General features: G+C 44.1%; 1 protein-coding gene across 1 annotated transcript in view; it reads right to left on the bottom strand.

Annotated features, from left to right (window-relative positions):
• The window catches only part of pic (DNA damage-binding protein pic), a 47,654-nt gene that overhangs the window by 27,573 nt on the left and 6,657 nt on the right, over positions 1-13,424 (bottom strand). The window contains exons 6-13 of the mRNA XM_075887237.1: positions 8,787-9,026; positions 7,788-8,101; positions 7,159-7,267; positions 6,259-6,437; positions 5,596-5,759; positions 5,286-5,416; positions 2,389-2,573; positions 476-571 (exon numbers count right to left, since the gene is read on the bottom strand). Of these exons, the coding sequence (XP_075743352.1) occupies positions 476-571; positions 2,389-2,573; positions 5,286-5,416; positions 5,596-5,759; positions 6,259-6,437; positions 7,159-7,267; positions 7,788-8,101; positions 8,787-9,026 (1,418 nt within the window). The remainder of the gene's footprint in view (positions 1-475; positions 572-2,388; positions 2,574-5,285; positions 5,417-5,595; positions 5,760-6,258; positions 6,438-7,158; positions 7,268-7,787; positions 8,102-8,786; positions 9,027-13,424) is intronic.

Below are 13,424 nucleotides of genomic sequence, written 5' to 3' on the forward strand. Positions count from 1 at the left end.
CCACAGGACGCTTCCTTGCTCTCCTACTCGCTCGCTATCATCTTCAGGACCGCCAGGTTGGTTTATTTCGCGTGCCACCTATAATAGGCTGCGGACAGTGCGAATTGCTACCAGAATGCTTGATAGGCACTAAATGCCGAATTTATCAAACACTTTCGTTGACTGCTAGCAAAAGCCAAAGGATTCTCGCAGGTCTTGTCTCCACTGATATACTCCGCATGCTAAACTTTTAGCAGCAGATGCTACCTCGAGTGACATGTAGTGCCAACATATTGATGCTGCTTAAAGTAAGTGTAAAACTAAACTTTGCTATTGCTGTCAATACTTAATGCTCTAGTGAAAAAAGTCAATATTTGCTGCAATGCCAGAACTTCAAAACAAAGAGGATATTAGCTCTATGTTTAATGCTGAAGCGTGCAATATTTTTCTTTACCTACAAAAGTATAAAAATGTAAAAAATAAGAGCACGACTTGCCTCGGCAGCTCCCCAAGAGGCACAGTTCGAATGTGAAGCTTCTGAATCTCATCAATGGTACCAATGAGCAGGGTGTTGTCATTGGCGAGGGCGAGACTGTGGATGCAAGCAGCAGCGATGGGTCAAGAAAATGAAACAAAGCTATGATGGTCACAGCAAAGAGTAAACAGCACTTTGCACAACACTATGAGGAGGAAGAATCTGCGCCTTTCAACCAGTGGAAAGTGATTTACTGCAGTAATAAGTGGTGAATGACGTACCGAACATGAACCAGGTAATGGGAATCGCTGTATAAGACAAAGTCCTACAGATCAAAAGCTCAGCTGTACCAGATCGGAACCCTATAAAGGATCCATGGTGCATGTGTTTATCACTAAGTGCTCCTGAAGATATTTGACAGATGGCCAGACAGACGCATTCTCCAATAATCTAACAAAAAAAGTAGCATTTGCGTGTGCCAGCTATGACACATCTTGTTTGAGATGCAGTAGATCTGGAATGATCAGTGTCAAATGTATTTAATAACTTATATCATCCATTTCCAGCAAAAAGTACCACAGATCCCTGAATGCCAGCGACAACTATTAGACATTCCTCACGACAAGTATGCTAACTGCCAGCTGCAATGATGTAACTGGCTTGGTTAGTAGAATCTGTTTAGCATCCTGTCAGTCACTGCTCCTACAAAAAGAAAACCCGAGTTGCACACTGAACGCTCGAGTCGCTTACGTTGCCAATGACAAAATTTAACTGAATAAGCAATGTACATTTGCTTTAATTGACAACAAACAGTTAATTAAATCTACATTCACACACACTCATTTAAACAATCAAGTAAAAACAATCTGCACCAAATATCACAGAAGCCCATTATCAACACACATAAAATGAAATTCCTACTTAATCATATGGGCATATTAAACATATCATTGCCACTAATTAGTGCCAAATCATTATATGAGCAATATGCATACTATTTACATTTCACAATAGTCAAATAAGCTCCACAAGAAAAAAATGAAACTCTTCAACACGATTGCTATATATAGTCAAGCCCCATTAAAGAGGCCCTGCAACACTTTTTCAAGTAGGCATGGAATAGATTCACAAAAGGAGCTTATCTCCTCAAAAATTCACTGCTGCAAAAATTTTAGAATCCGTGCAGTACGAGCGGAGTTTTGTTGCACACTGCAATTGCATTCTTTCTTCTCTCGTCACGACGAAAGCGCTGAAAGGTAAGCAGGGAGGAATGGCACGAGAAAAGAAAATGTCACGCGTGCCTTGTAACCTTGAGCACTTTTTCCTCTCTTTTTTTTTTATTCGAATATGCGGCTTTTTGGTGCGATCACCCAGGCACATGGACAAGTCCCATTTCCCCGTGGCAGCCGGAGTAACAATCAAGCGCACCATGCTTAAATCAGATTACCCATGGTTGATACAATGGTTGTTACGAGTGCTTTTTGAGCTTATATCGTCCCTTGTCGAGAGAAGAGAAAGCAATTTCTAGCTGAGTGAGAACCTATTGTGAATTACTGGCCGCTCTCATGCTATATTATTTGGCTCATGTTTTCTAGGGAGCCTCGACGATCCATCGGCAGCGTTTTCTGGCCATGCGCAAAAAGTGTCGCAGGGCCGCTTTAAAAGACGATGTAAGAGACGAATTGGTATAAGAGTCACCACTGAGCCTCTCTGAACATAGGGGTTGATCAAAAAATAAGAACATAGTACCCTGCTTATGTGAGACTCCTCAGGTTAGGAACGAAAAAGGCTCCTCAGTGAACCTATTTTGATAAAGAGGTTTTAACTGTATGATAGACCTTCCATCCACACATACATAGGAGGCCCAGCTGTTTGGCAAAAGAATGAAATAATCAGAACGAAGCCGATCATCAAAGCCAGCAAGAAGCAGTTACCTGTCTGGGTAACCTTCAGAGTTCAGAGGGCACATGTGGTTGACCTCCCTGAGATTCACATTGGAAAACACTAGCTTGTGGTTGCTCGAATAGATTACTGTAGGCCTGTCAGAGCAGGCAAACACGTTGCTCGTTGAGAGTGACTTGAATGTCTTCAGCACTGTTGGCTGTGTGCCCAAGGTGACCTGCACATACCAACAGCCCAATCGTAAACAAGGACAACTTGCACTATACCCTTACACAACAACGACAGCACTACGTAATAGAGTGGCAAACAAGTCATAAGCTTAACACTGCTCATGGTCTGCATTACTAGTGGGCTTTTGCGAAATGAGACAAAGACCAAGAGTATATCTAAAAGTATTCTAGCAAGACAGGTTGTCAGGTCAACAACATCCACGTACTGTCTTGATAGATGTTTTCCATTCCTGGCTGCCTGAGGCAATTCATGATAAGTCTACTGAACAGTGAAACAAGATAAGCACAACTTTTAAAGTAACGTGCAGCCAATAGTTAATCCAGTCAACGGCTGTGACCCCTTAGCACCATAGATAATGCAAACTTCCATGTGGAGACTATGCCATTAGGTGCAGACTTTGTATAATAATACAGTCAAATCTCATTAATTCAAACAAGCTTAATTTGAACTTCGGGTTCATTCGAACTCACGATGAGGTCCCGTCAAAGCTATGTGTATTTCAATGGGGGAAAACGCCCGGTAATTCGAACGACCAAGCACTTCGGACGGTTAATTCGAACATACTGCGCTCCGAAAATGCTCTCAGCCCTTCGCCCAATCGCGCGGCGGTACCTGCAACACCTCAACGCTGCACGCAAAGGAAATGAAAAGGAAAGAAAAGTCTGCGGTGGAATGTTTGCTCTATCTCAAATGCCTATCTGCGACGCCACACCTGGGTCACGTTTTTCCCTTTTCCGTCCCTGCCACGTAAAAACCCTTCTCCTTACAACCCGTGCGCGAAGAGAGAGGAAAAAAAGAAAGTTGTCGCTGGGTCGAACAATTCTTTGGTTGAAGGAAAGGAAAAAGGCACCATCTTCTGCAGCCCTTGCCCCTTGTGGGAGCACGGCTCTGCACCTTTAGGGGGGGGGGGGGGGTTTCCTCACACACCGGTGCCACGCTTCACCCTTTCCTGTCCCTACCACGTAACCCTTCTCCTTTCAATAAAGCGTGCGAAGAAAGCAAAAAAAAAAATTGGCTCTGTATCTGCATGTAATCTGCAAATGTCATCGAAAGATGATAGTCTTGCGTGTGGAGAGACTGAACAAAACATTTATTTGATGTTCTGCGCAAGAAAATCGGTGAATGGTATTCCGGAGGCGCTGCGCTAGAGTGCCTCGAGCGTGCAGCGGAGGCGAACGAGCGCATCAAGTCACGTCACACGCGAGACATGAGTGCCATCTAGCAGTTCTTTTTGGAAAACAAAGCATGTAACCCCGAGACGGGCGTGCATGCCGGTTTCAGAGGTGATAAGGTGTAGAACGCAAGGCGACGGGTAGGTGCCACCACCGTCTCATCTCAGCAAAGCGTTGGAAACACTCCCTGTTCCGTGCAAGCGTTGCATAGTCAGCGCAACATGATAAGCGCTAGGGTCCTTAAAATTACTGATGTATGCCTTTTCTAGTAAAAGACGAACATGCAGATTATATATGTGTTGTTATGGTGCCTCAGATATGCGCAATAATGGCTTTTTAATTGACGATCGCACACAAATGAACGCTGATTCTTGAGTAACATTGGTGGGCGCTGCGGATGGGGTCGGCCGTTCTGGGTGTCGGCTGGTGCTGTATAGAGTAAGTACCGGGTTCGCGGCAACAAAGGACAAACAAATGTACAGACAGACAGATCGAAGTTTTTGCGTGGAAGGTCCCCAAGAAAGACTATTGCCTTTAAAAAAAAAGCTGCCGTGGAGCGTTGGTTTTCTTTTAAATGCCGATCTGCTTCTCTCCGAGTGGAGACGCTCCTCCTTTTTCGTCACGTGCTGGCCATGCTGCGGCTGCGTAGCGGAAAGCGGGAGGCTTCGCTACGCAGTTGTTGTCGTCGTCTTTGGAAAGTTTCTGCGCTGAATATTTCCGCGCGCAACTTCTCTTGCCAAAGTAGAAATGCTTTGAAAGCTGCGTGGGAAATTGATTGACTCGCTGCAAGGCAAACGTGTGCAGACGCGCATCACCGATTACTTCAATTAATAACGGATGTCCTGTGATTTGTAAATAAATGTAAGTCTTCTGAAACTCCCCCCTTGTGTGCTAGCTCAATGCACATGTGCCACAGCATGGAGAGCCCTCCGTTTATATAGCTCTCATTAATACGAACTTCTTCTAATTCGAACAAATTTTCGTGCCCCTTCGAGTTCGAATTATTGAGGTTCGTCTGTAATAATATTTGTCTTTATTTTTCCTGCACAAAAGGGGGGAAGGGACTCCAGACCAAAAGCTGCAAAACTGTAGCATGAGTGCACCTGATTCCCAACAAAAATACACAGATGCAACATACATGGCAAAAGAAACTAAAATTCGGTCAACAAGCAAAAATCGAAAAATATTGCACATACAGGAGTAACGTGTAACAGGTGCTTATATAGGTGTATGAGCTTTGTTATGCTGCAGGTTGAATGGAAAATTATTCTTTAGAGAGAATGATTGCTAATACCACACCCTAGAAATTTGCAGTGCTATTTAGAAATTACTAGTGCCAAAATTATTTGTGGACTACATAATTCGCTGTGATAAGGTGGTGTGAATGATTGCCGAATCATGATTCGATGTTACCGTTTTATGAACTTGAAGCTGTAGACAACTTATAACTCCATACATACTCTGGCAATGTCATGAGTTTCAGCAAAATTTTATTCAGATATACACTAGCATCAACAAGATCCTACCTTTTTCCTCTCTGTGAGGGCACCTGTTGTGGCTTCAAGCTGGAAGTAGAAGAGCGAGCCGTCTCCAAGGGCGCAGAGGAGATAATGAATGCCTTCAAACGTTGCGATCAGTATAGACCTTGGGATTATCTCTGCAAAGCCACAGATTGTACAAAAAGAAAACAGCTCTTAAAACCAGCATCGGCAATTTGCATCGAGAAGCACAACGTTACTGCTATGAAGTCAGATAGTTCGACGAACATTTGCCCTCATCCACACTTTATGTCAGAGTAGAAACAGTAAGCAAAGAAGCCATTAGAGATTCTCTTACCGCCTCCAATGTTCTCTTTCTGAAGTTGCTGAAGAGAGGGCAGGCTCAGGATGCGAATGGAGATGTCCGTCCAGAGGCCCACAGCACATAACGTTGACTTCTCAGCCCCTTCCGTAAGGGGAGTTATGTCCAGGCAGGCAACCTCATTTTCCAGCTCCGAGTTACTGTGACAAAAAGGACGGAATAAGCACTCTAAAAATCCTGTCCTTCTCTATTTGCACTTTCTGTGATACTGAACCAGCTCTCAAAGTAATTGGAAGATCTGCCATGCCTAACAATACCAACATACACGGCACAAAGGGTGTGGAGCAGGAAATTATACAATCTAGTTACAAAAGAACAGCAGTGCAAAAGATGCCCAAGCAAGAAGAAACACTGCTTTTTTCTACACAGTTAAATACAGATACAAGAAACGTCAATGCAGTCTAGGATGAAATGTCTTAAAATTTCACGTCAATAGAATGCCATGCATTCATTCATTTTAACCTCAAATTTATCAAATCAAATCACCAGATTTCAGCGCAGTAGACGTTCAACAAACAAAATCCGCTTTCAGTTAAATTTCACGGAACATTCAACTTATTGCGGTAAATGTGTAAGCAATGCTGGTAATAGAAGCACACTGGCTCCCATCCAAAAAGAACAGGCCGCAATGAGAGCTACCTGATTTGATTCAGGACGCCATCCCCGATTTCCAAGCAGAAGACTTCCTTCCGGACGGCGCACACCACTTGGCTTTGGTTGCATGTCACCACACTTATGTTACGTGCGCCTGGTGGCTTCCACTCGTTCAGCAGCTGCTTAGTCTGACTGTCAACCAGACGTACAGCTGCTGCGGTGACCTGCACAAGTGGCAATTGCCACAATAACTCTACTGCCGACACAGACACGTCAAAGGTGCCGCCATGAGATACAACAATAAGATTTAAACCCACAGTTGAGAGATGAGGACAACAGAAAGTGAAGCCTAAGGAAGCATAGCAAATATTACATGTTCTAAATGAAATGTAGAAATAATTTAAGAAGATGAGAGTGAATAAAAGGAGGAAAAAAGTTCTTGAAACTCGGAATTAGGACCACATCTCCCACATGATGTGTGTGGCGGTTAATTTCACCTATTTCGGAGCCCCAAATTAAACACGCATTTTTCAGTTACTTGCATATGTGTGAAAGATCAGCCTAGGAAGTGCATGCCTGCGACTGCCCCTCGCAGCCGTGGCAGTGGATGAGAAACAAGCATCACATAGCCCATGAATGATGAATGTCAGAAAGATAAGATATATAAAGCCTATGCTATCTCACGAAATTAGTGAGAGCTTCTCGGATGAATACGGGGAAACTGCAGGAGTTGCGTTAAACAGGATAACAGAAGGATTAAGATCATGTAATTCAGCCACAACGATGCACTGTCGCACACACTACATTTACTTTTGGCAAAGGGGAATGATATCATGCTTTCAATGCCTGCACTGAAGTCTATTATGTGAAACTATGAATTCTATTGTACAAGAATTTCATTACATTATCATTCAAAGCAGATTAGTCAGCAAAGGGTAGACACACCTGAATAAGTTGCTTGTTGCGAACATTGCCGCAGAAGAAGGTTTGTTGGGATGTGTCAAAGCCAGCCAGCTCCGTCTCTTCTACTTCTTCACCACTGAGCATGAGAACCCTGGAGAAATGCAGTGACACAAATCAGTTTTTTTTTACCAACAAAAACCAGCAATCTGCATGGACATTATGCACTTTATATTTCTATAACTGTCAGCTTGCTATGTTTGCGGCAGTGCTAAGAATATCTTCGATCGCAGCTTTGCTGCAACGTCCTGGACCGTCGTACACTAAAGCAATGAAAGCAATTTAAATGTCCTGTTATCCCATGAAAGGAGGAACACAATCATTCGAGTAAAGATAACCATAACTGTATCAAAAATAGAAAGGGAGGTAGACGTTTTTGTGAATTGTGGTTGCCTGAATTATGGTTACTTCTTAAAGCTTTCAACATATACCTTTACTGTATAAAACTGGCATTATGGCTCACTGAAAACGGGAGAAATCATTGCAGAGGCATCTCATGAGCTTTTTTTTTTACTAGCACAGAAACAAACAAGCTCCAATGTTACCATTTCAGGAGGCAGTATTGGTTGGCTAACACCACACTCAACTACAAAGCTAGGCTTGGCGCAACCCACCTAGTCTGGCGCACGAAGGAGAGCACCAGTGTGTTGTCACGCTCGGCGATGTCCCCAGTGTCCCTGCCGTCCCCACCGTGGGGCGCTACACCAGGCCCCACCCTCAGAGGCCACATGCCCTTGATGCCAGGCAGGTCAATGCTGGCATGCTCGTGGATGCCAATGCCGTTGCGGATGATGCGCAGCGAGCCCTCCTTAAAGGCCCCCGAGCAGGTCACAAGCTGGCCCTGACCCTGCCGCTCCAAGTCCACCACGCACATGTCAACGATGGGACCCAAGTTGGTGAACACCTCCATGATCTCCACGAAGGAACCCTACGGTCAGGACGGATGGAAAGTTGACATTGCTGTTCTTTAATGTGCCAAGAAAAGTGAGGGAAGTACCTAGCAGCTGTACTTGCAGCTAGCACTGCTACTATTCAACCTCATTACGTTGAAGTCACATCAGAAGCAGAACTGCAGTTGTACAGTTTAACCTTGTTACAACAAAAGTGCATATGATAGTACCATCTTTACATCTAAAAAATGGCAAGACAGGCAATATGGAAGCTTACCAGGAAAAGAAATCTATGAACAGCGGTTGTGCGGTCGAGACGACATTTCTAGCCTTGAAAAAGAAGAGTTCACTTTTTGAAACGTCGGCTCCAGCACACACCCCTTGTTAACGGATCTTATCTAATAACTTATAAACATACGCACCGATACTGATAAAAAAGAGTGCAGATTTCCTTCGCTGTATGCAGTAATTTTTACCAATGCGTGATACACATTGAGGTTGCCCTGTCGTAACACTAAACAAGGTGAAGAAGTGATGCCACTGAATTTCATGCTAGAACCCACCAATCACACACAGATAGCCTTACAACACATTTCGGAACTGGTATTTGCAAGCCCACAACATTGGCACCATCTCTTATCATGAGAAAACTGTAGGTTGTTGCAGTCACGAGTGAATTGAATTAGAATCGTACACACAAGCCAGATGATGCAGACGACTGACCTGGTCATTGCGCTCAGAGTTGAGCTTGATGAGCTGCGAGTCGCCAAGGCGGGATCCAACATACACGACGCCGTTGTCGAGGTAGGTGATGCACTCTGCAATGGTGATCTCTCCCAGGAACTCCAGCTTGAGATCCTTGACGGCCGTGGTGCCGTCCATCTTGTCCTCCCGCTCCAGCAGCAGCATGAACAGTCGACCCGCCATGTCGCCCAGCAGATACCGGGACCCATTGGCATCCACCTTGACACACATATTCAGGCCATGAATAACCTAAGTGCCAACTGAGGTTTATTCATCTATACTTAAGAACAACTTTGCTCGGCAGTTCTGGGAAAGCCACAGAACCAAAACGCATGCTTGCTAGTGTGCCAAGAAATAGTACATTCGAACTTCATTATAACAAAGTTGTACCTTACTATAAAATAAGTTTGTTACATTCGAAAATTTGTTGCGATACATTCCTAGCACTATACTTTTTACAAGACTATTCTTCTTTTACTTCATTATTTGTTATATTTCGTTATATCTGGGTTAAGTTATATTGAGGTTTAGTGCATTCAAGTTTACTGATAAATGTCGATTTCCCCAGCTAAAATAAATTGATTTATTTATAAAAAAAAACCGAACAGTTAGGAAGTCATGATAAAATACTATTGTTCACTTAAAAATATTTTTCCGTTTTCATTTTTTTTGTCTGAAATCTTTGTCTGTCCGTAATCTTCAGAATTGCTGTTTCAAAACTGAGATTTCGAACGGGCATCATTACTTGCAGACTGGATATTGCATCGAAGTATTTTGGAATCGGTATGTCTAATTCTTATCGAAGCAGGGAAAATTGCAACTGGGATGTTAAATTTTCATTTCAAGACCCCTTTAAGGTTACATCGATCATTTTCCTTTCTATCGCTCGCTACATCGTCCTCAACTTAAGCTGAATCCTATTTGTAAGCCTCCAAGTTTCTGCTCTGAAGGCAAGCACTGGCAAAATGTTATATACCTTCTACTTCAGAGATAGCGCCAATCTAACAGTCCTGATATGAGGATGCTTGCAGAATGTGCTCTATCCCATTCTTATTCTTCTAGTTGCTTCAATCTTGTGATTCCGCTCCACGATTACTACCTGTCCTTAGTAGACATATGTTGGCTTTCAATGGCAGAGTAGGAGCAGCCAACGAAATCTACGAGCGAGCACTTGACTCGGGCGTAGAACAATGCCTTCAAATCCGCGATGGGAAAACAATCTGTGCTGCCAGAGCAAGTATGGAAAGCAAGGTAGAAGCGGAAGTCCTTGAGTTGCCTAGAATACCTAGCGTGTAGTATTCCTTCCCGCTAATTCCACTGTCGCATTCTTTGTACGCGGTTGTTTTCTGTCACTCTGCGACGAATTGATTTGCCCCCCCCCCCCCCCTCGGCTACGTCGTCCACCGTTCCTGCCAAAACACGCCTTAGCGGCGGCATCCGCAAGTGGGCGAACGTATTAGGGGTCATTCACACAGCGGTCAAACACCCCGTCCCGTCATTGTCACGGGAGTACAGCGCGCCAAGTTTCGGTCTACTCCAGCGATTTCGATGGAGCAACTTTCCCTGCTCCATGGAGTCGCTCCTGCTCTAAATCCACTCCACCTTTCTCATTGGAAAACTTGACTCCCACCCTCACTCTGCCATTGGAACACACTTGCCCCAAAAGAAGCGGAAAGACTTGCTCCGACACCACAATTGGAATTCAACAATACTCCTTCACAACTTCAAGTGCACTGCTACCTATCTCGTAGAGCTGTTCTCTTCCGAGGCTGTTGTAGATTACTTTCGTTTTCTGCCTATTAATTTTAAAACCTACCTTTCTGCTCTCCTTGTCTAATTCAGTAATCATGAACTGCAGTCCATTTCCCGAGTTACTCAGCAATGCAATGTCATCGGCAATGGCAAAGCGCAGTTTACTTAGTACTCCCCATTGCTCTCCTTAACTCTTCCCATTCTAGGCATCTGAAAACCTGCGGAAAACAGCTTTAGGGAGATCATATCCCCTTGTCTTACACCTTTTTCATTGGTATTCTGTCGCTTTCTTTATGGAGCACTATGGTTCGAGTTGATCCTCTGTATACTTCTTCCGGGATGTTTATATATGCTTCGTCGACACCTTGATTCTGCACTGTCTGCAAGACTGCTAATCTTTACTGAATCAAATGCTTTCTCGTAATCTATGAAGGCTTTGTACAGCAGTTGAGTGCATTCTGAGCATTTCTTTATCACCTGATATCCCAAATGAAGCTACGACTTCTCAGGTGTGGTTCTAGTCTGAAACCTATTTTCGCGCTGTTGCCCAGTTGCCAGAGCGCAAGGCGGCCAATCAGCGGCGGAGAAGCAAGATCGGCTTTAATTCTTTCCTTACCACGCCTATTCAAATGAAGCACAGGTAATCTACGCTTCTGGATCGTCGATTTTGGCATGTTAAATCTGTTTCTCGTGCACACAGCACTTTCTAGTAGTTAGTCCAGCCACTTAACTTTCATAATCAATTTGAAATTGCATGTTTTGGCAACTTAATAACTTTTGACAGACCTTTGTGCAAACCAATGTGCATGCATTGTTGGAAAAGTGCACTAGGCTTGGGAACTTGACAGAAGTACGTGCCCCTCGTGATTATGCTACAGTAACATCGAAGTTCTGTAATGAAAAGAACCTTTGCAAGCCAAATACCGATTTAAAGAGTCAGCTTCGCAATTTGACAATGTTGAGCAGTAATAATAGCCCGAAATTTATGCCAGCTATTCAAAAAGCTGTTCGTAGGAGTCAGAAAAAATTTGTTCTACAGAAAATATTTATGAAAGTCCGCCGCGTGTTTAAAGTATCAGGGTGGCCTTCTCCGACAGTTTTCAGCAGATTTGGTTTTGCTTGCATCCTTAAATCAGACACGAGGTCGCATATTGTGTCACTAGTCGCTTCTATGATGTCACGCGCGCATGGGTGCGCAGCAGAGCTGCAGAACACATGCGCTGCAGAACACATGCGCTGCTCAAAAATATCTGGCCACCCCACCTGAATTGAGAGAGGCCGAGGTTCGAGTCAGAGGATGACAGCACCTAAGCTTCAAGTTTTATGGCGACAATGTTTTTCGCGTCAGGCTGAGTCATCCGCAGCCGTTCGTGGGCTTGTTTTATTCACATACTCAAGTAGTCTCCGCTGCTGTAAGTGCGTATAGCTTCTGACCTTTAAGCACAATCTTATAGCTGCTCTGGTTACGTGTGTGGCCCACTGTTCGCTGGGCGTGGTGTGCTGCCACTGGCTGCAGAGCTCCCCCTAACAATAAGAAGGCCCGCGGAGCACAACTTGGCCCTGAATGAGGAGCAGGGCGAAACGTTTTATAAGTGCGCACGATATCCTCCTTTAATACGATATGCACAAAAATGCAAAGAAATGTGCTTGTATGTATATATTGAAATGCCAAGCTATACGGAGTGAGGTGGCTCATGGAAAAAGATGACGCTAGATGAAATAGCGAAGTTCATTGGACATCTCATTTATAGAGGGATTATTCACATCACAAGCATCCATCTTTATTGGCACACCTGGATGCTCTTACCACAAGACAATAAAACTTTACTGAGAAAAGTGCACGCATACAGTTGTATCTCACGAAAAACAATGCAATGCTTCCCCACATGGCACGAGCAATGAAGCGGCCCCTCTGTTCCGATTTATTTTGTGCGTTGAAGAGAAACATTTTGTACAACATTGATTATTTTTTATACAGTTCCAGGATAATTTATCTATAAAATGTATATTCTGAATTTTCTTTGTTCTGAATATTTTTGCATATATAGCATTTTTACTGCAATGTTTACCAGCTGGCAACCATAAATTCCACACTTTTCACATTTTTATTCATTCTCAAATATTTTAGGGGCAAAGCTCCTTAAAGCAGTCATGACACCCAATTCTCGACCATAATCTGTACTGTGTGGGCAGGTCCTTGTGTGTTCACAAACAAGCTGGAGCACTTTCAGCACATTCGGTCGTACCGTTAATTTACAATCGAATATTTTTATAAATGAGCGAGCAGCCTAGTGGTCGGGCAACACTGGCGCGCTCACAAGCCGTGACGTAATGAACCGTTTGCTCCACGAGCTTTTGCATGGTGTGCAATACGAAGGGCGATCGTGTTTCATAATCAGCTGAGCTTGCAATCACATTGTTTCAGCGTTATTCAACATGTCACTGGAACTGAATGACTAGCAGCGGTTGAAGCAATGCCACCGCATCACCCATGCTGAGCTGTGGGGTGCCAGAGCATATAGAGCAGGGAGAGTAGTGCGTCATTCTTCAATTTCCCTGAAGTGCCCGCCAATCGCAACTCTTCAGAGATAAACGTGCGCAAGTGACGCACCTGTTTTGTGCTCGTCGCACTTCACGGCAGACAGCTAAATGATGACCAGCGTCTTCTCGGCATGTTCGGTATACCAGTGAAAGGGCAGAGGCTGCGGCCAGACGCTTTGCCGACCGTGTTTTCGCACTGTTCCGCCCTTCAAGCTAAGCGTCGGGGTGCTTTTGAAAAGCGTCAAAGGAGAGAGGTAAGTGCATTTGTCGTTAGCAATAGTGTTGGCATCTACGTTCGCCCTGCCTTCTGACGCTTTCTTCGTC

This window comes from Rhipicephalus microplus, chromosome 2 (assembly GCF_043290135.1).
Source record: "Rhipicephalus microplus isolate Deutch F79 chromosome 2, USDA_Rmic, whole genome shotgun sequence".
NCBI lineage: Eukaryota > Metazoa > Arthropoda > Arachnida > Ixodida > Ixodidae > Rhipicephalus > Rhipicephalus microplus.